The sequence below is a fragment of the Muntiacus reevesi genome, chromosome 1, assembly GCF_963930625.1.
Source record: "Muntiacus reevesi chromosome 1, mMunRee1.1, whole genome shotgun sequence".
NCBI lineage: Eukaryota > Metazoa > Chordata > Mammalia > Artiodactyla > Cervidae > Muntiacus > Muntiacus reevesi.
The window spans coordinates 244,897,014-244,924,846 of NC_089249.1; the positions used below are offsets into that span (position 1 = coordinate 244,897,014).

The 27,833-nt window shown below is 39.2% G+C and overlaps 1 protein-coding gene across 2 annotated transcripts in view; it reads left to right on the plus strand.

Moving 5' to 3' along the window:
* The window catches only part of SGCD (sarcoglycan delta), a 433,183-nt gene that overhangs the window by 4,235 nt on the left and 401,115 nt on the right, over positions 1-27,833 (plus strand). Inside the window, exons 2-3 of one of the 2 annotated variants that reach the window (XM_065918989.1) lie at positions 1,560-1,603; positions 18,221-18,409. In XM_065918989.1, the coding sequence (XP_065775061.1) occupies positions 18,221-18,409 (189 nt within the window). In that variant the 5' untranslated portion in view covers positions 1,560-1,603. The remainder of the gene's footprint in view (positions 1-1,559; positions 1,604-18,220; positions 18,410-27,833) is intronic. The other variant, XM_065918988.1, reaches the window with a different exon arrangement.

Here is a 27,833-nt window from a genome sequence, read left to right on the forward strand (position 1 = left end):
AATAGGACCCCACAGGTCCAGATCAAGAGTTTTAGAACTCTTCCAACCGTCTTTTGCTCCTATTTTAAAGAGGTATACACTGAGACTAGAAAAGATGTGTTACCTGCTGGGAAAACATGGGTATTCAGAGACAATGGCAATGCTTCTTGTCCCTTGACTCTGAGTCTAGTGTCAACTACTTGTTACGTGTGTGGCTTAGTAATGACAGGCGATACTTTGGAAGCTATGTCAGAGAAAGTAACATAATAGAATCTTAGTAGTAGGAGGGCCCTCAGAAATCACCTGGTTTCATGGTCTTTCAAAACCTCTTGAATCAAAATTTCTGAGATTAGAGTTGAGGAATCCCTCTATTTTTAAAAACTCCTCAAGTTATTCTTTTGAAGCCAACCAGACATTGGTCTTCAGAGCTGAGTCTGTTTTACACTGTTGGGGCTAAATCATTATTTACTACACAAGTGCTTTTTATAGTACCGCTGACAGATGTCAGCCAGATGTGACACCAGTTCATTCAGTGATGGAGAACCTCACTATACTGCAAAGCAGCTTGGGGCATTGTTTATCATCTCGTCTCCTCGGGTTGGGCCACATTTACATCTCTGTACTTTGTAACCTATGGCCATTGCTATACTCCTAAGGTGCATTACAGTGTGGTAGGAGGACTTGGTACAGAACTGAGGTGAAGAGAAGGAATAAGAGTAGTGGGGGCCACAAATCTCAGGAAAGGCCTTGACTCTACTAAGAGCTCAATCTCAGTTTTTCCAACTGTAAAATGGGATCAGATGCTGGTAAAGTGTTTTCTCTCACATGCTATTGTTTTGTTTTGTTTTTTCATTTTCAAACTCTATTTCTTTATGAACATCTTAAAATCTTTCTCTCTCCTTTGTCTTTTCCTGCACCCTTCTCTTTACCCTTTCTCTGAACACAGTCTAGGCAGCCTCCTCCTGACAAAAATACAATTTCCTAACCTCAATTCCAGTCATCTAACAGGGGCATACTGTATGAACAGGACACCATCATGCACTTGTGAACCCAAGGAGTGGAGGGTTATTGTAAGCAAGGAGCAGCACAGTAAGAAAGAAGAGTGGGAGGGGGGATGATCTTGTAGCAGAGAGAGAATGATTACACTGTGAAGTGAACTTAGGTTTTGAGGTACACAAACCTGGACTGTGACCCTGGATGTGTGACCTTGGGCAAGTTACAGCCTGTCCATGAGTCACAATTATGTCATCTTTAAAATGAACATGGTAGCATCTACCTGATAGTATGTGGTGAGCTTGTTCTTAGAACGTCCTTAGCTTGGTGCCTTGCACATGGTAAGGACTTAAGTATGTTAGCTGTATATATTTAAAATTAGTTCCGTATGAGGCAAACTGGCAAAGAAGGAAATAGGCATATCAGAAGATAAAATGAAGCACTGAGACAATCAGCAGAGGAGTTTTATGCTGAATGATCTAGGTTATTTTTTAGTTGTTACCTTAATTTCTCTGAAGATTCCACTGTCCTTTTTCTTTCACCTTTGCTACTACACAGAAAGGTAATCATCTTTCTTATGGTTTCAGATTCCTTTTGTCAAGTGTGAACTGTCTTCTATAAAGGAAGCCATGTAAGCTGTGACCTGTTGAGCAAGTCTGCAGGACTGGGGGAGGGACGTGTCACCACGGTTCACTAAGGGTATAAATCCTGTGAGATTGGTTTGCTCAGAATCTTTGCTGGTTGTTGTCTCAGTGGAACTCTGGGTATGTAGGTGGATATGGAAGTGGTAGCTTTATTCTTCTTTTTAACCAATAATGCAGTGGCACCTATTACAGCAAGCAGTTTCCTGATAAAAACCATATCACTGGGGATTAGAAATTCCCTTCTTGTTCAGACCATAGAGCCTTGCCAGGATCAGACTTGACAGCACTGAACTCTCTGTTGATTTCTCTGAATCTCAAATAATATATTTTGGAATTCCTAGAAACCCTGCCATTATTTCCCACGGTCAAAATGTTTAAGTACTGAAACTGGTCTCATAAAGCTCAGAGTAAATAAATATTAAAATGAGCTCTTTTCTCCACTCCATCATTCCCACTACCCTGTTGTCCCAACTCCAGTTGGGATTGTGGTTCTGGGCCGGCATAGTCAGTGAAGGAATATGCTTCAAACCTAGAGGTTTGTCCTTTGCTTCCTTTTCTTACCTGTTGTCTTCTTTACTGTTCTATACTCTTTCTAGCTCTTTCCTTCTGTGTTTTTACTGCTTTCCTATTCCCATTGCCAGTTTCTTTCTTTCTTTTTCTTTTTCTTCTGTTTGTTTATGATGTTTACCAAAGTCATCTGCTTCCCTCAGTGGGAAGAAGTGTTGGCAATAGACCAGAGTCTGGACAGCAGAATTTTTACCACATGATGACAAACATTACCTCCTAGGCTGGCTGTGACCTACAGAGGTTTGTGGTCTCCCTTTTGTCACTGGTGAAGCTAATCCTGGTGTTTCTTAGGCCAAGAATGCAAATACCAGGTCCCAAACTGGCAATCCAGGGCTGGCCTCTGGACACATTTTGACTCATGAAGTGTTTTTTGTTGTTGTTTACATCCACTTAGTTACAAAGCACTTACATGTACTGAGGTATTATGTACAAATTTAGATCTCTAGATTATGTAGAAGAAGCTGGAGAATGGCATCCCTGGCCTGATTTCTCATGGTGCATCAGCTGGGAAAATGAGCAGTGTTTGTTGTTTTGAGAAGGCACATGTCCACTTCATTAATTGATCCTGCCTGCCTTCTCTGACATCAGTAAGCTCTCAATAGTGTGTCTCATCTGAAACACGGAATATAGAAAATCATTCAGTTGACCATTTTTTTCAGTTCTTTCAAGGGTGGTGCCTACAGTATATTCTAGATACTTGAAAGAGAAGTTAAGACATCATGCCTTTATTCTCTCAGAGGACACCATCGAGATGGGCTAAGTGTCCATTGGGAAGAAATACAGTGGAACAGCATAGTGGCCAAGAGCATGGTTCTCAAAGTTGGACATTCTTTGGAATCACCACCTCATAGAATTGCACTTAGGATTAAAATTTTCAATTGTAATGGAAATTAGAACAGTCACTGCCACTGGGGGTGAAGATTGATGCGGAAGGGACATAAGGGAACTTTCTAGGGTGATGGAAGGATTCCCTGTCTTGAGTGAATTTTTTTTATACAGATTTATAAAAACTCGAGCTGCATAGTGAGTATCAGTGTGTTTGACTAGTTGTAAGTTGTACCTCAGTAGACATATATACATATGAGCATGTGTATATATAGACATGTGTGAAGGCATGCAAAGTGAGTAATAACTTTTAGCTGTTACTGTTATCCTGCTTCTTTCTGGACACTTTGATTGTTTTTTAAAGAAATAATCTTTAAAAATTATTTCTTGACTAAAAATGAGATGAAGAGATTTTTCATTTCAGACCACAGATTTTATTGCAAGTATATAAGAGCACAGGTAATAGCTCAAGATCCTTGCCAAACACAATTGTCAAGGGATAACCTTATGAGATCAATGCTTATTTTTTGGAACTATTGAATCACTATAGAAGGGTGTGCCTAACTTGTTGCAGCTGTTTTTCATGATGCTGTAAAAATATATGGGTTTCAGAGAAATATCAAAGATAATTTATTACCTGGGTGAAAAATGCCTGTAATTAGAGTAACATGTGCCCTGGCTGAGATATAGTAGTCACTCAAAAAGTTTATGAAGAATTGTCTTAAAATTAGTATCTGTGTTAAGAAATTTTAGCTATAACTGTTAACAAAAATATGTTCTTAATTAGTAATCACACTTTTCTGACCAGGTAGACACATATATCAGAAAGCATTTAACACAAGAACTAGAACAGAGTTGTCACTCAGGCACTCTGGGTTCAGATTTTTGCTGTCTTTAACAAGCTGAATGACTTCAAGTAGGTTGCTTAAACTCTCTGTTTCTCAGTTCCCTTAACTGTAAAATCAGGATAGTAAGTTTATGTCTATGAGAATGAAATAGGTTCAGTATAGCATTAGAACAGAGTCTAGTACATGGTAACCATCATGCAAGTATTTATCATCAGCTTTGTATTCTTTGTGTTAGGAAACCTGGTTTTGTTGCTATTTGCTTTTGGGTATTGTTCAAAAGGCAGTTGAATGTTTGTTGATGAAAGTGATGTCAAATAGATGTTTCAGTTGAAAAAACTAAAGCCTGAAATTTGTGGGAAACATGATGGTTTTCAATTCAGCCATCTTCTGACTAACTTACTCTGTGACCTTGATGAAGTCGCTTCACTTCCCTGGACCTAGTTTTATCACCTGTAACTGTGACTTGAACTTTATGTAGTCTGTTTCCTTCAAGCGCTGTGTCTCAGTCTTTGATCTTACATGTCTGAGTCATGTTCATTATTTATTGCACAGCTTGGTCCCCAAGTCACAGAAGCTCTGTAGTGGCCCAGCTACAGTTGCCGTCGTCTGGTTCTGATCAGAATCATCCTTAAGGATTTGAGAAGCACTGGATTTATGTACCATAGAGTAGCTGAAAAGGTTATAGAGGAGGCCACAATGGGTGCATGCAGTGCCCTTTGCCTGTGAGAATGACACTATTAAATTTGCTGTCAGTATTTGAAATTACTTTTCTTGTTTAGGGTGTTCAGTTCATGTTCTTTCCTGGTTCTCAATGCAGTGTCTAGGAGCATGTTTAGAATGATATATGAGTGGCATGCAGAGCCAGATCTTCTCTGACTATCAAGGTTCCTTCAAGTCTTTGCTCAGATACTGCTTTCTCCATGAGGTCAGCCTTTCTCAGGCTTTTAAAATTTGAACCTGCCCAGCTCTCCACCCCCAGCACTGCTTATCTATGAACTTTTCCTGTCTTTTCATTTTTCGATCTTTTACTTGTAGCCCCCATTCTCTTAGAAAATATGTTTCAAACATAGTTTTCATGTTGTTTAGCTCTCTCTCCCATCATGGCCCCCTGCCATTGCCTTGAGATTAGGGATCTGTGGCTTTGCTCATCAATGTGTCCTAAATGCCTCGAGTAGTGCCATGGGGGGACCTGAAGGAAATCACAAATTTGTCAGGTGGTAGCAGTGCATATGCCCTTTTTAAATACACCCCATACTAAATATATCTAAATATCTAAATGGTAATTCTAAATGTCTTGCACCCTTTTCAACGAAAGTTAAGCCTTTGCCTCATTCTATGTTTCAATGGAAGGAAACACAGAAATTGAGTCCAGACCCCAACCAACTTACTAGTTAGGAGCCCTTGAGAACATCCCATCATTCCTTAGGACCTCAGTATCTTAATTTATGAAATAGTTTTAATAAGATTGATCCCCTAGAGTGTTGTCAGGAATGTATGAGCTAATGTATCTGATAATGCCTAGTACAAATATGTATGTGTGTTTCACAAAGATATTTCTGTCTGAAACGACCTCAACTGACACCTCACACATCTAAATCTCTAGGACAGTGAAAATGAATGTTCATAATTATACTGAAATATCTTCTACTTCATCAGAGATAAGGATTTTGAATTTAAATATAAAGTGTTTTGTACTTTGGAGAAAGTCTTTGATGATAATATCTACACAACACCCACACACACTCAAACCTACCTTAACCTAGCAATTCAGTGTCTCAGGTCTTCTCTGAGAGGTCTGTTGGGACATCTGTGAAATCTGTATAACCCATTTCTGTGACTTTACTTATATGCAGAAAACTTACACATTTCATTTCTGAGCCCTGTCTTCCCCCTGAATTCCAGATTCATTTCTGAGTGCCTTTGTGACTCCACCCCCATGGATTTTTCTGTGCATTTCAAAACCAGCATGACTAAACAGAACTCTATCTCCCCGCCCCCTCCTTTGACTCCATTCGCCCCCTGCTCCACAAGCCACTGGTCTCCCAAAGTTCTCCATCCCGATAAAGGGCACTATCATTCACCCTGCTGCTCATGCCAGAACCCTAGCATTCTCCTTGACTCCTGTCCTTTACTTACACACGCTGTCTTGGGAAACAGCAAATTCTCTTAGCTCTACTTTCTAAATATAGCAACTGGTCACATTCTCACTCAGCCTCTACCCAAATCTGAGCTACTGTCACCCTCTTTGGGTGACTGCAGGAGTCACAAGCCCCCAGTTTCTCTGCTGGCATTCTTGTCCCCTGCAGTATGTTCCTTAGAGAATGAGAAGAGTTCCAAAGAGAAAATGTGATCACTCTTATGCCCTGGTTCTCTGATAGTTACTATCACAGTCAATGTCATACCTGTGGTTTTACTGTGGCATATACGACCCAAGGTGCAGCCCTTCTGTCTGCACTTCCAAGCTTACTTTCAGACACTCTCCCCTGTGTGTGCCCTGATGTATCCACACTGTTCTTGAAACATGCCAAGTAAGCCCTTGCCTCGGGGCCTGTACACCTGCTGGTATTGTTTCCTCCAACTGGAGTGCATTCCCAAATGTCCTCATGCTTTACTCTCTTGCTTTTTCATGTTTTTCCCTCAAATATTTCTACCACAGAGAGGCTTCCCTGACCGTCCTACAGACAAGGACTTCCCCAGTCTTTGTCCCCTGCTTTAGCTTTACGTTTTATTCATAGGACTTCTCCCAAGAGTAAGTATGACAAGCTCGATATTTGCTTGTCTGTCTGTCATTTCTTCTACTAAAATGTAAGGACCAAGCAGCAGGGATTCTGCCTTTTACTGCTTAATGACTACTGTCAGCGCATAGCAATACCCAGTTAAGTATTTATTTGTTTAAATAAGCACTGGTATCAGAAAACTAGTGGAAACAACCTATGTTCACCCCCCAAAATTGGTTGAGTTAAATATCATGTACCATACAATTTTAAGCTAACTTAAAAAACAGATTTTTGTGTTTTTTATTGGACTATCACTGAGCTACCTAAGTAAATCAAGTTAGATTGGGAACAGTAAAGAATGAAAATATCCCCTTCTTTTTGTAAAAAAAGAAAAATTTAAATGTGAGTATGGATGCTTTGAGTGTACATATTGCATAAAGCCTGCATGTGTATTGAACATTTATTTAGGGATAAGAAAGAAGTTGGTAATAGTTGCCTCTGTGGAGAAAGGCTGAAAGTGTAAATGAAAAAGAGATTTTAACTGTATCTCCGTCAGCTCTTTTAAATATATGCACTTGTCTAATTTTTTTTTCAGTAAAACTGTTCAACACTTAACCTGTTCAAATTCTTGAAAAACTAGAAGATGTAATACCTAACTTATAATTAGTCCAAATATTTATTTAAATAGGAAATGCCGTTCCTGGATCATTTTATACAAATAGACAGTCACTTTTCTGGGCAGATTTTACAAGGAAAAAATGTTGATTGTTATATCAAAGCTAAAAGTACAGTGTTGTTACAATTGTCAAAAGTGTGTCAAACATTAGCAATCCAATACTAAAACCTTGTACGGATGGCTGAGTGAAAACAACCTTGAAAGCAGATCATTTTAAATCTGAGACCTCAAAAATTAACATGTCTAATGTAAAATTATTTTTGTGCCAGAATCATCCAAAATGACTCAGATTTACAATAAATTCTAGGAACTGTAATGAACCGGGAGAGGACTTGCTTATGCTTGCTATTTATATAAACTGGTTACAGTTGTAAACAGTGATGTAATTCCTGTTTACTTTTAAGTGTTCTGGAAATTCTAACATGCCGCAGCAGCATTAACCCTAGCTCACTTGGTTTGTATCATTTGTTTTATTTCTAAATAGCTGAATGTATTTATTGGTCTAGCCATGTTTATTCTGAACTATTACTGTAGCCTGAAGCAGAGTATAGTTAATCCACAGTCTCTCTCTGCAAACCCCTCTCTTAACTCTTTGATCTAAGCTCATTCAGTGCCCACCCTGCTGACTGTCCTGCCTCCGTTGAGGGTTGAGGATGCTCTTAAGGCTGAGATGCTTGTTGTGTCCCCTGCCAGAAAACTTCTAACTCTAGGGCTCACTTGAGTTGCCCCTTGGTTAGGGGGCTTCTATGACCAGCGTGGGTCACCCCCTACTCTCTATCAGGGAAACTGCCTTGTTTACTTCCTCCCACCTACTCTAGTTCTAATGGTTTCATCCATTTACTTGTTTACTGTCCACCTGTCTCATTAAAAATACAAGATTAGTAAAGACAGAAATACCCTACTTATCCTTTTGGAGACCAGTATAGTCCCAGGCTTTACTGTGGTAACTGGCACATAGTTGTTAGTTGCCCAGTCGTGTCTGACTCTTTGTGACCCCATAGACTGCAGAACTCCAGGCCTCCCTGTCCCTCGCCTCCCTGAGTTTGCTCAAGTTCATGTCCATTGTATTGGTGATGCCATCCAGCCATCTCAACCTCTGATGCCCTCTTCTCCTGTCCTCAATTTTCCCCAGCATCAGGAAAGAACAGAGTCAGCTGTTCACATCAGGTAACCAAAATACTGGAACTTCAGCTTCAGCATCCATCCTTCCAATGAGTATTCAAGGTTGATTTCCTTTAAGATTGAGTGTTTTGATCTCCTTGCAGTGCAAGGGACTCTCAGGAGTCTTCTCCAGCACCATAGTTTGAAGGCATCAATTCTTTGGCGCTATGCCTTCTTTTGGACAAGAAAATGGCAACTCACTCCAGCATTCTTGCCTGGAGAATCCAATGGACAGAGAAGCTTGAATGGGCTGGGGTCCATAGGGTCACAAAGAGTCGTACACGACTAAAGTGATTTTTCATGCACGCATGCCTTCTTTACGGTCCACCTCTCACAACTGTACAAACCTTTGTCAGCAGAGTAATGTCTCTGCTTTTCAACACAGTGTTTATGTTTGTCATAGCTTTCCTGCCCAGAAGCAATCATCTTCTGATTTGATGGCTGCAGTCACCATCCACAGTGATTTTAGAGCCCAATAAGAGGAAATCCGTCACTGCTTCCACAGTTTTCCCTTCTATTTGCCATGAAGTGATGGGGCTGGATGCCATGAGCTTAGTTTTTTTTTTGTTTAATATTTAGTTTTAAGCTGACTTTTTCACTCTCCTCCTTCACCATCATCAAGAGGTTCTTTAGTTGCTCTTTGCTTTATGACATTCGAGTGGTATCTGCATACTGAGGTTGTTAATGTTTCTCTTTCTTATCTTGATTTCTAGCTTGTAAACTCATCCAGCCAGACATTTCTCATGATAAATAAACAGGGTGACAACATAGTAGATGGTCACAATTTTTTTTTTTTTTCTGTTGAAAAATACACTGGGATTGGGGTTTCCTTCACCTGCCAGGTCTGTGTTTTGTTATGTTTCTTTTTCCCATGGTATGTGACCGTACAGAGAATTGCACTCATTAGCACTCCCATAAACCCCCTTATGGAACAAGACACTATGAAGCCTGGGGAGGGGAGGGGAGGGTGGAAGAGTCTGGCAAGCCTTAATAAAATGTCTCCCAAAGCCTCCTTATCCTCATCTCTACCCTATTAGTAAGTGGATCATGGCCCATAAAATTTTACAAGCTAAAAAGAAAAAGCTTCAAGAAACTTGATAGCACTGATGTGTCTTTAGAAAGTTTATTGATTTTTATTTAAAATCATCCCTCAAAACATTATCATTTTCCACAGATGACTGATAATGCAGATACTGTAATGGTTTTCTAGATATCTCTTTTATTTGGGGAGGAAAGAAAGAAAATATTTGTTCTTCTCCTGATGAAGAACCCAACTGAAACAAAAACACTGAACACAGAAAGTGATGGTTTCTAACAGCGTTCTTCTAGAATAGGAGTTCAGCCTCATGAAGGAAGCCAGCTGTGTATGTTTCTGCCCAAAGACCTTCCACCATCCTTATATCAACTGATAAAATATAGAAAGGAGAGCATTATAAGGTTTTCTGGTAACTATCTGGTATCTACTATAAGTAGATTTAGGAAGGGGAATGAACATGGGTATGACCACTTGAGTATGATAAGGCCAGTTTCTGTGTTAAGATGTCAAAGGCTTGTCAAAGTCATTGGATTTAACACTTTGAGACTCAGTGTAGAAGAGCCTTAAGCTAGGCATATAATGTGACTTTCTGAATTGGAAGAGCAACAGCTATAGGACCAAGGTATCACTTAGGCTGAGCTTGGCTCAAGGATTTTTGTGAAGACTTCATAGTGATCATGGCCTTTGTACAAATCATATGGCTCCTATGACTGATGTTGGGCCTTTGTGAGGTCATTGGAAAAAATCTTCATGCTAGCCTAGTCGCCAAGTCTTGGTAGTGTGATCAGTGACAGAAGTGAAACCAACTACACAGCCAGGAAGTTCTGCACAAGTCCAAGTCATAAAAACGGATGTTGTCCTTGAGACTATCACATTAAATGAGTGTCTAGATCATGATTTCGGTAATACTGCATGATCCTGTGTCTGAAAATTTGAATGTGTGAGACCATGAGGTTACAGCTGAAAATAAGGCTTTTAAAATACCATCCAGAATGATTTTCTTTGGAAATTCCATGTCTATTATTCTTGGCAACTATTTAATTAGCCATCATTATGGGTGATTTTTATATTATGACATTGCCCTGATGATTGGCAGTTCCTCTTTATAATAGCAAAGCAACTCAAAGTTTACAACATTTGTTCTCTGGGAAATGTAATCCTATTGCATTTTGTGTGCAAAGAAATAAGATATCTGTAAGTCACCTGGATTTGTTTATGAACAGGTGAACATTGAAAATAGCCTCATGAAGGAGTAAAGTAATGCTTTGGAGTTAATCCTACCTAACATCAATATAGTTGTGTGTGCCTTAGGTAAGGGAGAAAAGTTGTATAAATTTTCATTCTTTTCCTTCTGATCTTATAGCTGTTTAGTTTTACTGAAGGATATTCTTTGCTATTTAGCATTGGCTTGATTTTTATTTGTTCCTTGAATAAATGTATGCTATTATGGGGCTTCCCAGGTGGCACTGCTGGTAAAGAGCCTACTTGCCATTACAGGAGACTTGAGAGACACAAGTTCAATCCTTGGGTCAGGAAGATACCCTGGAGGAGGGCACAGTCACCTAACTCTAGTATTCTTGCCAAGTGAATCCCATGGACAGAGGAGCCTGGTGGGCTCTGGTCCATAGGGTCGCAAAGTCAGACATGACTGAAGTGACTTAGCAGAGCACAGCATGCTATTATATGTAATTTTGCAAACATGTATAATTACATTATTGAAAATATTCAATTTTTGAGAATTTTTGATGCATGATTGGTATAGATGGAGGGAAAAATAAGATGGTCAATCATATCAAGCAACAAATATTTATTCCGTACCTATTGTGGTCTAGACATTGCTATACTCTTATAAATCAGCTTATTACTCCCTTGCTTCAGATTTGGGCTTTGGTTTTCACTGACTTTTCAATAACATTTGGATCTCTCATAACTATCTCCAGGGCCGAACATCATCTGACTCCAGCCAGCATTTCAGCCTCATCTCATGCTCTTCTTTGCTTCACTCAATACAATGAGTCACACAGACCTTGTCCACATTGGGGCCGTTGCCTTTGCTTTTGTTCTTCCTCCTGGAATCATTCTTTTCCCCCTTCCCTTACTTTGGTGTCTTTTATTGTCCTTCAGATCTCAGCATAAATGTTGCATCCTTAGATAGTTCTCTCTAGGTGAGTCTTGAGTCTATATAAAATAATTTTCATCCTGTGGTAATCTTTTTCACATTACTAGATATATTTCAGTGTAGACACTTTACATGGTTCATTTTGTCTCTTTAAGCATTTGCTGTTCAAAGTCCCCCAACACTCAGCCTGTGAGCTTCCTGAAGGCAAGGTTGATCTTCCTTGTGATATCTTGAGACTCTGTGCAGTTTATAGAATTTGTTCGATGAGGGAATAGATGGATGAAGACATTTAGAGAGGTTTAACTAGAGAGGAAAGCTGGAGTTAAAGTTATAAGTTGAGTTTAATATTCATAGAATTACAGAATGAAAGTATAACACTGGCCATTGTCTCTGAGATGGGAGAGATAACACTAACTCATAATGTGAACTTAGGATAAAGAGGCAGGGAGGAGAGTTTGGAAAGACAGAAATCAGAGACAGAAGGAAGGGGCCCTGGGATAGAAGTGTCATGAATTCTAAAGAAGGACAAGGTTTCCAGGGGAGAAGGAGATGTTGGTCAATACCCAAAGCTTCAGCAGGTCCAAGGAAAGGACATTGAATTTTGACCAGGGACATAATTAGTGATTTTTGAATGGGCCATTTCAGTAGATATATGAGAATATGAAATTTTTAGTATTTGTCAAGGACCTGGGGACCCTGGGCATCAATGAGAGTAAAATTAGGCAACATGTGGAAAAAATTACAAAGGTAAGCTAAGATTGTGTTTAATCACAAAGAGATTTGTGCACAAAACACTGAAAACTGCAAAAAATGTTATACTCTGTACATTGCTAAAGAGGATGATAGAAATGAAAGCTCCAGGGTAGGAATGCAGTGAAAATGTGAGGGTTGGGAAAGCATACCTTTAGTATATGTGAGGAAATGGGTAATCTGGTGAGAAATAACACAAGTAGAGGTAAAGGTGGACCCTGGGATGCTTTTTTTGTGTTGGATGTAAAGGTGGGTTCTTGAAACATGGTCCTTGGGCCTTTTGTATCCAGAATCAATTTTGCTGCTTGCTAAAAATACAGATTTCTCTAATGTGCCTACATCTTACCAAAGTGATTATTCCTTGAGGCAAAGCCTATGAATCTGCATTTATTGCTTGCCAGGATGGTTCTTGCACATTCAAAAGTCAGAAAATCCCTACCAGTGGAATATAGATAGTTGTACCTTTTATCAAGCTCCCTGGTGGCTCAGATGGGAAAGAATTCACCTGCAGTGCAGGCGACCCAGTTTCCATCCCCTGGGTAGGGATGATACTCTGGAGAAAAGGATGGCTATCTACTCCACTCTTCTTACCTGGAGACTTCCACAGACAGAGGAGCCTATTCATGGGGTTGTGAAGAGTCGAATACAACTGATGGACACTTCCGCTTTTTTCACTTTCCCTGAGCTCAGCTAAGCAGTGATGTATTATGATGATGTTCTACTGAAGTTTTGGTGTATGCTTGAGGTTCTTTATGGGAAGGAGCAGAAGACTCTCGAGGATTTATAAAACCTGAAACTTAAATAAATTGTGGGACTATTTTAAGGAAAACAATATTAGAAATACAAACTCAAGTTTATAAAGATGACGATGTACTTAAAATGAGGAAGGGACTTAAATCTTTAATTTTTAAAAGCTGAACTATCGTAAAATCCAGAAAAATAACATTCATAATTATGTGTCTGACATACTTCTTCTACAGTTTTGGTTGCATATCCTTTGATTGCCTCTTAGTATGACAACTCTTGTCATACACAAGTTATATGTGGTACTATCACTTTCTGTATGGAAGTAGAAAGGTAATTGTCTCCTATTCCAGTTTCAATAATTCTTGAAAAAATATTGATGTTTGTGAAGCATATAGCATGCAACTTTACTTACAGAATACAGACAGTGCACACACCCTCAAAACACAAGAATTCTGATTCTCTTTTACATGGTTCCCATAGAAAAAGGAAAACTGTGGGGAACATTTGTTTTCTGTGCTACATTGAGTGTATTCTTGACAGGATAGAATTTCTGTTTTGACTGGGTGTCAATGAAAACTGAATTCTATGCTTGAAATTTTAAATAACTGATGATTAGAGAAAAACAATCTCCGGCTAGCTTCTGGCTCCTCTGCTATCCCCGTGTGTCTGGGGTTTGCTGTCAGAGGACATGTTTATTTACATGGCCACGTGTCCTTTGGCCCTGTACCTTCATGATGCCATGCTTGGTGAGTTGGCATCAAGGGTGGAAGGAGAATTCCTGGAAGACATTCTTACACAAGGGGAGCTGGCGTACTGTACCTCTACAGAGAAGTGGCTACAAATCATATAAATACATATCATCTAAACTATGTGAACCCCCAATTCAGATTCCTCTTGTTTGGACCTTCAAAATGCATGCAAATCTGCCAAAGCCACCCAAAATAAAGGGAAGTTGAAAAAGACAGCCTTTTTCATCTTATTTTAGTTGGTACTACCAGGGAGGGCCCCTTTGAAGGCCGTGGAAGACTGGACGAGGGAGCATCTGAAACTACAGCTCCGTTCCCTGTGCAGCAGATTTCTCTCAGGAAGGACCAACAGAAACACAGATTGGAGTCTGGAATGCCTCTTAAATTTTTATTATTTCAACATGTTTCATTTTTTTTTTTTTTTTTTACTAGAAAATCCAATATACTCAGCTTATCTAAATTTTCTTCTTCCAAGCAGGATTATTGATAACATATGTATCCATTACCTTATTGTTTGACTGGCAACACTTTGTATTTTTTTTTTTTTTTAATTTATTGGAGTATAGTTGATTTATAATTCTGTATTAGTTTCAGGCGTACAGCAGAGTAAGTTATACATAGATCCACTCTCTCTTAGCACATGTTCCCATAAAGGTCATTACAGACTATAGCGTTCCCTGTGCTACACACTCAGTTTTTATTAGTTATCTATTTTATATATAGTATTGTCAGTTCCAAGTTTCTCCCTCTCCCCTTTTCCCCCTTGGTAACCATAAGCTTGTTTTCTACATCCATAACACAATTTCTGTTCTGTAAATAAGTTCATCTGCACCAACTTTTTTAGATTCCACATATAAGTTGTAATCATTTGTACAAACAGGTCCCTTTCTCCCTCCCTTTCTCCTTCCCTCCCTCCTTCCTTGAATTGCAGACTGGAATTGTTTGTTTTTTTTTTTACGTGACCCCTTAAGGTGGGCTGGTAATACGGTTCAGACCCAGGAGTCCTCATGACACGCGTAATCTGCCCCTACACCGTGTATCCGAGAATATAGGTTCTGATCCCCTCTCAAGGGTCACTACTTTGCCTTGCTGGCTTTTAGCTCCTCAGCTGGTCAGTTCACACTGGGGCAAACTTAGTGGTTTCTGGGAGTCCAAAGGGTCTGCAAAAGTGCTTCAAGGGTGGCCAAGTCCTCACTCTTCCTTTAAGCAGAGGAGCCCTACAGTTTCATATGCTCGACTTTAAGATATTTTTACCTTGAAATAGTTGCATTATGAAAAAAAAATTTACAACTGATTCACTTTGCTATACAGTTGAAACTAATACAACATTGTAAATAAACTGTAATCCAAACAAATTAATTAAGAAAAAAGAAACCAGCAGCAGCAAGGAAGGCATCTGGCTTAATAAAAAACAACCAAACAAAAGGGGCATTTTTTAGATAAATTGTTCCAAATGCCTGGAATGACCTGGGGAGCTTTCCAGTTCCATTGTAGCACTCAGAAATTGATTTTGTATCAGTTAAAAGTTTGTTTGGGGCTCTGCTGCTTAATCAGGGTTGAGACATTATTCTAGGTCAGTGGTATGTAACCTTGTCTACAACTAAGTATTATCTGGGGAACTTTTAAAAATTCTAATGTCTGGGTCTTACCCTTGTGATTATTATTTTGTTAACCTGAGTGTAGGTGGTTTAAAAGCACCACAGGTGGCTTCTGATGGGCATCAGGATTGTGAACCCTAAGTGGAGATAGTCATTGCAACTGTCAAGTTCAAATAATCTGGCTATGAAAAAAATCACATGTGTGATGTCCATATCCACAACTACATAAATATTTATTGAATATTCATTTCCATTTGATAGCTAAGTTACATAATGCTCTCCATTGATTGGGACAAATGTTAGAGAAAAGGTACAGGGTGTGGTGGCAATATTCTCTAGCTTCTGTACACTGGTTTGTCAAGAATTTCTCCTTGTTCTTACACCTACAAAGGTCAAAAGCAGCTATTTTTGTCCTTGCCCCCCACCCCCCCCCCCACAAACTCTGGAGCAACACACAAATGGGTCAGCTTCTCTAGTGTTAAGTTAGCTGATGTATAAAACTAGTTGATTAGAATCAAAGGATCTTGAAGATAGGATTCTAAGATTTTGTTTAATTTATGGAATATGATTCCTTGGAAAAGAAAGGTCTAATTTCCTTCAGAATTATGACATTTTCTTCCCTTCTTATTCATCTTGGTGTGTGAAATGGTCAGTGAGAGATGACATTGTTGTGTTCCCATGTTGTTTCAAATACCCCGACTTGCAGAATTATAAGGGGCTGAGTAATAATACCATTGAGATACTTTCATAATGTGACACTCACTGCTTGGTTGGGAACTCAGGGCATTGGGAGCCAGAAGTGGAAATTTTCAAGGATACAAATAAGAACTTTCTCCTGGTATTTGGCCTGGACAACCCCAGGTGGCAGTAGATTTTATAGTGGGTGGAAAAACATTCAGCATTTTTTCAGCATTCATGCATTCATTTGTTTTTTACTTATTCATTCCACACACATGTGTTTAAACATATAGTCATATTAGAGCCTGATTTTGGTGCTAGGTAGGTATTCAGAATGGCATAAATGTGGGTAGGTCTTCACTGAACATTTGCATAGACCTTAAGTAAGAATTCATTTGGCTTTTCAAATGGAATTCCACTGGTGTATAATGGCCATGAGTTCTCTGGGGGATTTTTAGATTTTATGTTTGCATTTTAGTGATTAGCTAAAAACCACACAGTGATTATATTCTGAACCACCCAGAAGATGATGTCATAACCAAGGATGTGATTTTAGGGTCTACAGTTTGTCTGTCACATGGTCACCTTGGCACCACTTATCACTCCCGTAATTGCTGTTGACTAAGATGAAAATAAGTGGAGAAAGGCCTTATTCCTAGAGAATACGGTATGCCCACGTGAGGGCCAAATGAAGTAAAAACACCAAAATAACAGTTGTGCGGCCATTTGAATGGAGAAAAGCAGCAGGGCTGTGTCGTATGGCTCACGGCAGAGTAGGGACGCTGTGCTCAGAAGATGGTGTGCGAAAGCTCTTGCTGCCACAATATGCTGTGTAGTTTTGCAGATCATCCTTCTTCTCAGTAGGCACTTATTTTCCATTTTGAACGATACGCATTGGTAACTTTGTTTGTATTTAATTTTAAAATTTGTTTTGGTTGGAGAATTTTATAGAAGTAATGTTTACTTAGGTTTGTGTTGGTACCTAATTAGTAGTGCTAGTGTAATTTGTGTCAACAGCAGGGGTTGGAGAAACCTTCCTTACTTTAAAGGGGATTGGTATATTACTTAATATTGGCAGATTTTTTTTTTTCTAATTTATCTCACTCTACTATAATCACTGTTTAGTTCATTTTTCCCGTTAGCCTGCAAGCTCCTGGAGTGCATATTCATAACTTACTTGACTTTCAGACTCTTTTATATTTATTAAATAAATGTGTTGATAAGCATTTGAATCATCTAACTCCTAAGGACCACATGAAAGGGTTGTGAGATCTCTGTCAAGGCAGACATTTAAACACTGGCTATCACTTTTGGAGGATTCCTGAATCAAGTGAGCACGTCAACACCTCTTTGAACTCTGGAAGGCACGATCAAAATTGTTACTTTTGCCACTGTGCTAGGTCACTTCAGTCATGTCCGACTCTTTTCAAACCCCATGGACTGATTTTGCCACTGACTTCTGGCAATACAGAATAATTTCTTTGGAGATCATTTTACCCAAAATCAATTGCCTAAGTAGTAGTAGCGTAACGTTAGTTGCTCAGTCACGTCTGACTCCTAGCGACCCCATGGATGTAGTCCACCAGGCTCCTCTGTCCTTGGGATTTTCTAGACAAGAATACTGGGGGGTTTCCATTCCCTTCTCCAGGGGATCTTCCTGACCCAGGGATTGAACCCGGGTGTCCTGCATTGCAGGCAGATTCTTTACCATCTGAGCCACTAGGGAAGCCAAGTAGCGTAGTACACCAGCACAGTGAACTGTTGAGGTTAATCTACTTTTGCAGGTGAATTCTCAGTGTTACCCTGAAGACTTTGGGTGTCTCCCTCATAAAGATGTCGGAGTTCTAAGAATCATTTGGAAAGTGAATTCCTGTGGGTCCCTCTACACCTGCGATATGTATGTGGATGTCTCAGAGCGCATGATGAGAGATGGCTGCATGAAAAGAGAGGGCTCATGCATGCATCCAGAGGAGCCACTTTTGTCCAGAGGATACAGATTTTAGATTTGTCAGGAAGGCAGAAACATACAGACAGCAGTCAGCCACATGTCTTCAAGTTGATTTTTTCCTATTCTTCCCCCCCTCTTTCTCCTCGCAGTTTAACGTGAGTGCTTCTCTCTCGGCTGATTTATTTCAGATGCCTCAGGAACAGTACACCCATCACCGGGCCACCATGCCCAGCTCTGAGGGGCCGCAGGTATACAAAGTGGGGATTTATGGCTGGCGGAAAAGATGCCTGTATTTCTTTGTCCTACTCCTGATGATTTTAATACTGGTGAACTTGGCCATGACCATCTGGATTCTCAAGGTCATGAACTTCACAATTGTAAGTAAGACCATACAGTTTTCTTTAGCTCTTTTGGGGGAAGGGAAAGCATGGGGGAAGAAAAAAGAATGTGGAAAGTGATGGTAGTAAAATTCAAAATAACCTACAAGCAGTGGTTTTGATGGGGACGGGGGAAAAGCATTGCTGCTCGGATTACATGTGAGGATTGATTTCTTTTAAATGTCAACTCTTCAGAGGCTGGTAATCCAATTGTGAGATGTTTCTCTTCTTTTGCGATCCTCATGTGAGTTTTCCCTACGTTTGATAACTGTGTTTCTATAGCCTGTAACTTATAAATAATTTGAGTACATAATGTAGGGAGAAGGATGAGATAAAGACCAAAGTAGGAAGTTTGTGGTTGTTTTGTTTGTTTGTTTGTTTTGTTTTTAATTTTAGTAGTAACTAAGAAAGTTTTCGTGAGGTAAAGGTTGAAACATCAGTGTTAAATTAGCGTTTGGAGAACATTAAAGTATTTTCAGTATCTATTTACACCTGATAGTTGATGGATCATTTCCTCGATTTTTAGGAATAGAAGGAGAGGAATATAGCCATTTTACTTTTTTTTTTTTTTTTTTTAAGAATTTGTGTTTATACTTCCTTGAAGAAATTCTTGATCTTGGTACCTAGGGCCATGCAACAGATTGGACATTTGCTTGTTGAAGTTCAAATAAAAAGAAAATCTTGGCAAAAAGATTTTTGGAGTTATTCTGAGGTAATTCGCTAGAGTTTTTGTAAAGACTGTAACAGTATAAATAAGTTCTTGTATTAGTGAGAGCACAGTCCTAAAAATGCTTTCTTTTCCTCTGGTAATGTCAAAAGTAAGTAATTATGTTGGCAATATAAAAGAACTCCTGTGTGATAAGGAAATGTAACCGTAACATAATTAACAGTAAGGTTTTCATGTGAAAATCCAAAATAGAATAGTGGATATTTGTCTTTCCTGAATAATAGAGTTTATTTTTCATCCCTCACATCTGTGCACAGGTAGACTTTCTTGCCTTTTCTCGGGCCATTTCTTCTCCTCGGGCTGCTTTTCTTCATTTTCTGCCTGGTATAACTCCTCCCTGATGCTCCTGTAGCTCCATTTATGTATGTATTATTTTACTGATCACTCCAGATAATAATTTTTACATGTGTCTCCCAGGCAGCATGAACTTTGATAATAGCAGGGGTGGCATCTCTTTTCTGTGGGCCTTTGTTCATCACTCATGAGAGGGGCTATTGGCACTTGACTCATGAGGATTACATAAACCAGTGTTAGTGCATCAAAAGGGCTCACTTTTAAAACTGAAATATAGTTGATTTACAATGCTGTGTTACTTTCTGCAAAATGATTGACTTATACATACGTATGCTTTCTTTTTCACTTTCTTTTCCATTATGGTTTATCATAACATATGGAATATAGTTCCCTGTGCTATACAATAGGACCTTGTTGTTTATCTGTTTTACATATAATAACTTGTATCTGCCAATCCCCAACCCCCAGTCCATCACTCCTATCTACCTCCAGGCAACCACAAGTCTGTTCTCTGTGATTCTGTTCCTGTTTCAGATAAGTTCAGATAAGTTCATTTGTTCCATATTTTAGATTCCACATATCAGTAACATTATGTGATATTTGTCTTTCTCCTTCTGATTTACCTAATGTGATAATTTCTAAGTACATTCATGTTGATACAAAAGGCATTTCATTCTTTTTTATGGTTGAGTAGCATTCCATTGTGTATCTTTACCACATCTTTATTTATCCATTCATCTTTTGATGGACATTTTGGTTGTTTTCATGTCTTGGCTATTGTGAATAGTGCTGCTCTGAATATGAAGGTGCATGTATCTTTTTAAATTATGTTTTAGTCTAGGAGTGGAATTTCTGGATCTTGTGGTAGCTCTATTTTTAATTTTTGAGGGACGTTCTATAGTGGCTGCACCAACTTACATCCCTGCCTACAGTGTAAGAGGGTTCTCTTTTATCCACACGCTTTCCAGCATATGTTATTTATAGACATTTTAGTGATGGAGAATGGTTCACTTTTTAATATTTGCAGTAAGCACCCTGAAGTTAAGCTTCTGAATTGCAGTTTTTTGTTTTTGTTTTTTTTTTAAATATTATTTTATTAGTTGGAGGCCAATCACTTCACAACATTTCAGTGGGTTTTATCATACATTGACATGAATCAGCCATAGAGTTACACGTATTCCCCATCCCGATCCCCCCTCCCACCTCCCTCTCCACCCGACTCCTCAGGGTCCTCCCAGTGCACCAGGCCCGAGCACTTGACTCATGCATCCCACCTGGGCTGGTGGTCCGTTTCACCATAGATAATATACATGCTGTTCTTTCAAAACATCCCACCCTCACGTTCTCCCCCAGAGTTCAAAAGTCTGTTCTGTACTTCTGTGTCTCTTTTTCTGTTTTGTTTCGAAGATGATACAGGTCAATTTCCAATGTATTGTAGGGGTCTAAGATAATATGTTCTAGAATATTGGAGCACATTAGGTTCTACTTCTGAATTAGAGTCTGTAAACATTTTTTTGAACTTGAACTTACTTTATATAAAAAAAAATCAGAGAAGTGTTTTAAGTGAAAGAGAGAGAGGAGGGTATGATCCAAGTTGTAGTCTAGATATCTGGTCATATAAGGGTGCAATATAATGGAGAAAGTGTCTCAAAGTTTAAGGCTCGAAAAGGTGTCATGAATCTGCCCTTAAGTCCAAGGGACTCTAGTTGTCATTTGTCAATATGCATGTTCTATGATGTTTTTGTTTCATATTTCAAAAACTTTAAAGTAGAAAAATTCTATATTGTAATATAAATAGAAGAGTGAAGCTAGGGCAGTAGAATGAAGAATAAATGTTCAAAAGACATTTAAAAGATGGAAGTGACATACCTCAACCTCAGCTACTATTTGGATGTGAGTTGTTGAGGGATTGGAAGATAATTCTGGAATACTCCGGATTCTTGATAGTGAGATGGTTGGATGGTGGGACAAGAAGAAGATGGAATTCATTATCTTTCCACTGAAATTTAGCTGAGACTCATGTATCCCTCTCATTCCCTGTTTGGGGCTATTTTTGTTATATTGACATAGTTTGACGTGAAATTAATGTATAGAACCTGAAAGATTAGAGGGTGAATGTGGTGGAGAATATGAACTCAAACCTAGATAACTGTGATATTACACAAATCTGGCTTCTCAAGTATGTTTCATCTGGCAGGCTCAATAGTGAGATGTCTATGTAATTGTATATTGAGTGACAGTTCACTCTGAATGTTATGTGAGTTTGGGGAGCAATATGATATTAAGGTAATAATCTATATAAAATAGGCTATTTCCTGTAGTTAACTAAATTGATTGCCCAAGTTGAGAGTTATTAAAGATTTACCAAACCAAGTACTTACTGAGGTGAGAATAATGCTATTATTAGTCTTAATGGATAATTTTGTAAGACTAATGCTTCTGAGCAAATAGAGCTGAAGTGTCAGAAAATTGGTCTTTCCCTGGATGGCAAAAACATATTCTCCATAAATCACTGTATAATGCATATCCCTTTAGAATTGTAATTCTATTCCACAAATAATAATTTACTGACAGTGAATATCTTGAGAAAGATTGGTGAATGTGGGGTGACCACAGTGTAAAATCCAGTGAGATAGGAATGAAGCAGTTTCTGTGAGGATTCTGGACGATTGTCAAGAGGAAAGACTGATTATTTGGTACACCTGGAATGTTTAGTAATTTGGGATTTGGAAAAGTTCACACCTTAATCAAACCCTCTGAGTAATGGCAAACTAAGAGCGATGTCATCTGCAAGTGTTTCTGAGGACTCGGCAGTTTACCCAATATTGGACATCCAGAATTTTCTATGGTGTCAGATTTGCATTCTATGCTGTCCCCAAGAGTTATGCTGAAAGAGTCCTTCCATTATAATAATCTGGACAAACATCCAACCAAGTTTTATTTGTCCCAGATGTAAATCAGAGTAAAAATGAATTTTTTCCCCTCTGCTTTTAGCAGATTACTCTGCTGTTCATTATTAATCAAGACAGAATTACAGTCTACTACTCTTTTCTAGTGTTTTCCCCTACTTGAAAGAGTGTTTAATTTACCTGTGTTGTAAACACCCATAGGTTCACCTCTTGTAGTTTATCACACACTGTGCTTTAAAAGGAAACTAGTATTATTTATTAAGCATGTGCTTAATATGTGCTAGTCACTGCTTGGCAGTTTAAAAAAAAATTATCTTGTTTAATTTTCCAAACAACCCTACAAATTAGGTATTACAATCTGCGTTTTAGTAAAATAAAACCCAAGGCTCAGAGAAGTTGAGTGACTTTCTAAAGGAAACAGCTAGTAAGTCAAAGAACTGGTGATTGACTTCAAAGCCTACCCCTTTATACCACAATGTACAGTCAGTTCAGTTTAGTTCAGTTCGGCCGCTCATATTCATGTCCTCTTCCTCTAGCGAACTGCTACAATGACCTGGCTTTTCAACACAACTCTGAAGCTGCTGAAGTGGTTCATTACCTTTGTAACCTTCCCTGTGTCATCAGATCACAAATTTGCTTCCCATCCAAGATATCCACTGACTTTTCCAGCGTGGAGTAGTTCCTGATAGTTATGTCCTTAACTCAGTCCTTAACTCAGTTCTCTTTATCCTGCAGCCAATGACCTCTTCCTTCACTGCTTCCATCTTTTGTTATACTCCCTTGTTATGTTTAAATAAACATTTAATGCAAACTGAATAATGCTATCTGTGTCATAGGTTGGTGTGTAGACTCTGAGTTAGCACCTGACCTGTAGGAAGATTTCGTGTTGGGGACAGAAAATCATAGGAGACCCCACTCAGGGTAGTGGTTAGGGGCTCAGACTCAGGACAAAGATGCTCTATGTTCACATCTGAGTTCTGCTACTTTGACAAATTTTTCAACCTCTCTGTATTGCCATATATTGGGAGTAATAGCAATACCCACCTGTTTATATGATTGTTGTGAAGAGTGAATGAGGTGATAAACGTGAAGTGTTTAGAAAAGGAGCTTGTTCCAAAGTAAATGCCTTCTTTTAGTGTTTGTCATTATCATCATCATCATTTATTGAAGGCTCATTTTGCATCAGGCTCTCTGCCATTGCAACTTGTAAATATCTAACTTAATCCTTATGTGGATTGGTATTATGATACCAACTTCAGAGGGAGGAGAGAAGCTCATAACTTGATTTGGGATCACATAGCTAAAAAGTGGCAGAGTAGAGGTTTGAATTCAGTGTTAGTCTCGAATATGGTTTATTCATCTCTGTGATGTATTGTGGGGCGGTGCAGAAATCTCTAGCATAAGTGTCAAGGAATGGGACACCTAGTGGGCTATGAACTACATCACCTTTTCCTTCTGATGCTCAGTACAGAAATGAATGCGGTGAACTAGGTGTCCTTTAGGACTGCAAGGTGTCTTCCTGTTTGAACACTACAGTTTTGTCTTTGGAGCTTGACCTTGACCATGTGAGATCTCTCTCTGTAGAGGGCTGCTGCATTTACCAGTGTATTCCAGCAACCCAATCCAAATAACTTTGGCTCAAAGACCTCCCAAAATACTGCAGTACTGATTGTCTACAGTGTCATTTAGCACAAGTGCTTATTAGTGGCAAAGCTTAAAAAGTTTGCTTTCCAATGAGTGTGAAATCATTCATTATTAGATGAAATAGGGACCTTGAGCCACCTCTTCAAACATCCTCATCTTGCAGCTGATTGAACCAAAGGTGATGAAGAAGTTGCCTGACCCACCTTGAGCATCCCAACCATACTGGGAACTCCTCAGGAGCAGGGGTTGTATTCTATTCATATTTATAGCCATGGACCAGTGCCTGGTATGCAGTCAGCTTTCAATGTATGTTTGTTACTTGTCAAGCACATTTGAGTATTTTATACAGACCACATGTATGAGATGATGGATGTCAAGTACCTGGTCTGTGCTGGGCACACAATATGTCCTAGGTAAATTGTAGCTAGCTATACTAGCGTTTAGCAGATCGTCTAACTTCTCTTTCTTTTGCCACTCATTAAGATTACAAAATCCAAACCATTTGTATCTATGATTAAGAAGAGAATGTCCATTTGTTTAATAAAAATTAAAACAGAACTTACTTTGTAATGTTCCTGTATAATTTCCATAAAAATTCCTATGAGGCAGACACTACTATCCTGCATGCTTTACAAATGGGATGAGGAGGTTCCAAGAAGTGCAATAGCTTGTCCAAGGTCACACAGTCAGTGAGCGCTGAAGCTGAGATTGGGTCACAGGAGTCTGGCTTTTGAGCCTGCTCTTAATCAGTACACTATGCTGCCCATTTTCCAAGTGCTATTTTTCATGAAGACAAATTGAATTTGTTCAGTGCAGTGTCTAAAACATGATTTATTTACCCTAAAGTAAGATAAAGATCCATTGAGGGTCAGAGGAAGGCATTCTAATACTTGTAAACTGGACACAGTGTAAAACAGTAAAAGCCAGAGAGACTGGGCAGTGAGTTCCATAACTCACAACACTGACACATCATCTGTTTGGAGAAGGGTTGAGGAGCCATGGCCCAGTCAAACTAACTCAAGCAGAAGGGAGTGAGGATATACTTGCAGAGGAAACAGGACAGGGGCTCTCCTGGTGCGTCGGTGGGTCTCACGGCCATGGGGCCCAGAGTACTCTTAGGAACCAATGGCAGTGTTGATGCCCATCGTCTGATTTTACTGGACCACGTGGCCTTGGTATTGCCCTGAAACATTTGCTTCTGTTGGCAGGCCAGGATCCCTCTACCTTTGTGGGGCTACCAGTTACCTCCTGTGTTTATCCAAGTTTCCTGCTTCCTGACATCTTCATCATGTGTGTGCCTTTGACCGTTTCTCTGTAATGACTTTCCCCTCCTGCTCCCACCTCTCCCCACCCTAGTCTCCTTCTGTTAACCCACTTGAAGTTCCAGAGAAGGGGACTTCACTGGCTCAGCAGATTGTACACATCATGTTGTACTTGCTTATTGTGCATGGACCACAGGAGATGCTCCATCAGCTGTGGCCTGGGCGGGTAGAATCATTTAGTCAGTCCTGCTCATCAAGCAGCTGGGCCAGGACTTCCCTCCCACAAGGTCAGAAATTTGCTTGAAAATCACACCTATATTTGATCTTCCATACACGTGCTCCTTTTAAGCTTTTCTCTGATTTCTCAGATTTTCTCAGAAGTTCTCCCAGATAAACCTGGCAACTCTTTTGTTTTTGCTGTACCTGGCGTCCTGCAGTGGGGAGACATGCAGAACTGTACTATTTTATTTTTCTGTTTCCCCTACAGAGATGGTAACCTTAAACTATTCACCTTTATAGTGACAGCGTTCAACAACTTGCTTAGTATATAGTAGCTATTTAGAGTGTTTATTGAATAAATGAATGCGAAAAATTTATGAATAGCCTGTCACTTTAAATTAGTGTGTAAAGATGAGTTAATAGAGCTTTATATGGCTTTTAAAATGAAGTATTAGTTGATTTATTAAGGTAGACAGATCATAAATGAGATGAGTGCTTGAATTTGATTATGAAAAGGTATTTTTAATACAGACACTCCCTCCTGTGTATCAACTACCTGCTACATTTTAATTACACAAGTCAGGAGTGTGAAATAGACAAGAAGCAGGAGAAATCATCCTAGTTAATATACAGATTTGCTCAGGAAATGGGAGAAAATGATATTATTGGCTTTAGTTGTATCTTTCACTTAACATTGTTAATGAATGTATTGTGAATAGCAATTGCTTCAGCTCTGATGCCAGTGACACTTGAGAACTTGGAAAGGCTTTTTATATTGAGAACACTGTGTTTCCATCTCTTAGTGCTCTGTCTCTGGAGGTTACTTTTTCATCCATTAGCTCAAATTCATCAAGCTGAAAAATGACCACAATGTTATTTTTAAGGCGGCATAAACATTGTAATGCAGAAAAACACAGGACAAAAATCCACTCTGTTCCATGAAAGTCCTGGGATACAGCTCTGTCATGTCCTATTTAGTTTGAAGCTTACTGTGTTTTATACCTTTTGCAAGAATGCAAATCCTCAAGGATGATTTTAGCCCTTGTAATTACTGCAAAATGCTATAAAACAAGCTTGTTACAAGCTTGTACAATTTATTGGGCGCTGTTTGATTGGTATTTCTTAAGCACATTGTGCAGCGCTGTGGTTTTTCTGGTCATTAAAGATTATAACAAAGAAAATCCTGTACTTTAATAGAGTATAATTTACTAAGAAGAAAAAACATGTGAAATTTTAATAAGTTCCCCTAAGTGACAGACTTTTTAAGGAAGTGTGAAAGAAGAAATTAGTCAAAGGTAGAAGGCCCTGGAAGGCGCCTTAAGTTGAGGCTTGAAAAGATAGAGAAGGACCTTTTGAATGGTGTTTAATGCAGAGAAAGCGCTGTGACTGTAGCCTGGATGCAGGGATGTTAAACACGGGTCACCTCGGATACTGTAGTTCCTTCCAGTGTTGAGAGGCCAGGCCTCTGGAGGGCGGAGTGCGTGGGGAAAGAGGCGAGCAGGCGCTGATGCCAGTCAAGTTCAACAGGATGCAAATTATAGATACTCTTGGGAGGTCAAACTGGGAAACTTGAGTTCCAATTATAAACAAATCACTATGCAACGTTAACTTATTATTTGGATAATATTTATGACCTTTCCCACTTATTATCATCTCCATACACTCAAAATTCACTTTATTTGTGATTCTAGAATTGAGAAAAAGAATGTCAGAAAAATCTGTCTGGATTTCTGTCTTCTTCCATCACATATAGCTGCTCACAGAAGGAATTTTTAGTTCTTTTTTGGTCATGCTGCTGTGAACTCTGAATGACTCTCAGAAATCAGAAGTTGCAACCACATTATGGGGATCTCTCCACTCTTACTGAGGCATTAAGCAATCATAGGAGAGAGGTTCTGAATCCCAAGAGGCATTTTACCACTGTGAACTCAGAGACCAATCCTTCCACAGCAGAAAGGTTATTCAGAGCTTCCCCAGTGGCTCCGTAATAAAGAATGCACCTGCAATGCAGGAGATATGGAGATGTGGGTTCGATCCCTAGGTCAGGAAGATCCCCTGGAGGAGGAAATGGCAACTCACTCTAGTAATCTTGCCCAGAAAATCTCATGGACAGAGGAGCCTGGTGGGCTGCAGTCCATGGGGTCACAAAAGAGTCAGACACTATTGAGAGACTAGAAAATAGCAATAAGAAAGAGACACAGCAGTAAATATGAAGTTTCAGGTAACTTGGACTGTTTGTGTCACTAGTTAGAATCTCTAAGCTCAGAATGGCTTTGTAAATACTTTGTCTCAAATTGCATTGCCCAATATGGTATTAAAATTTAGTCACAGGAAAAATTCAGTTCCTGAGTCACGTGAGCTACATTTCA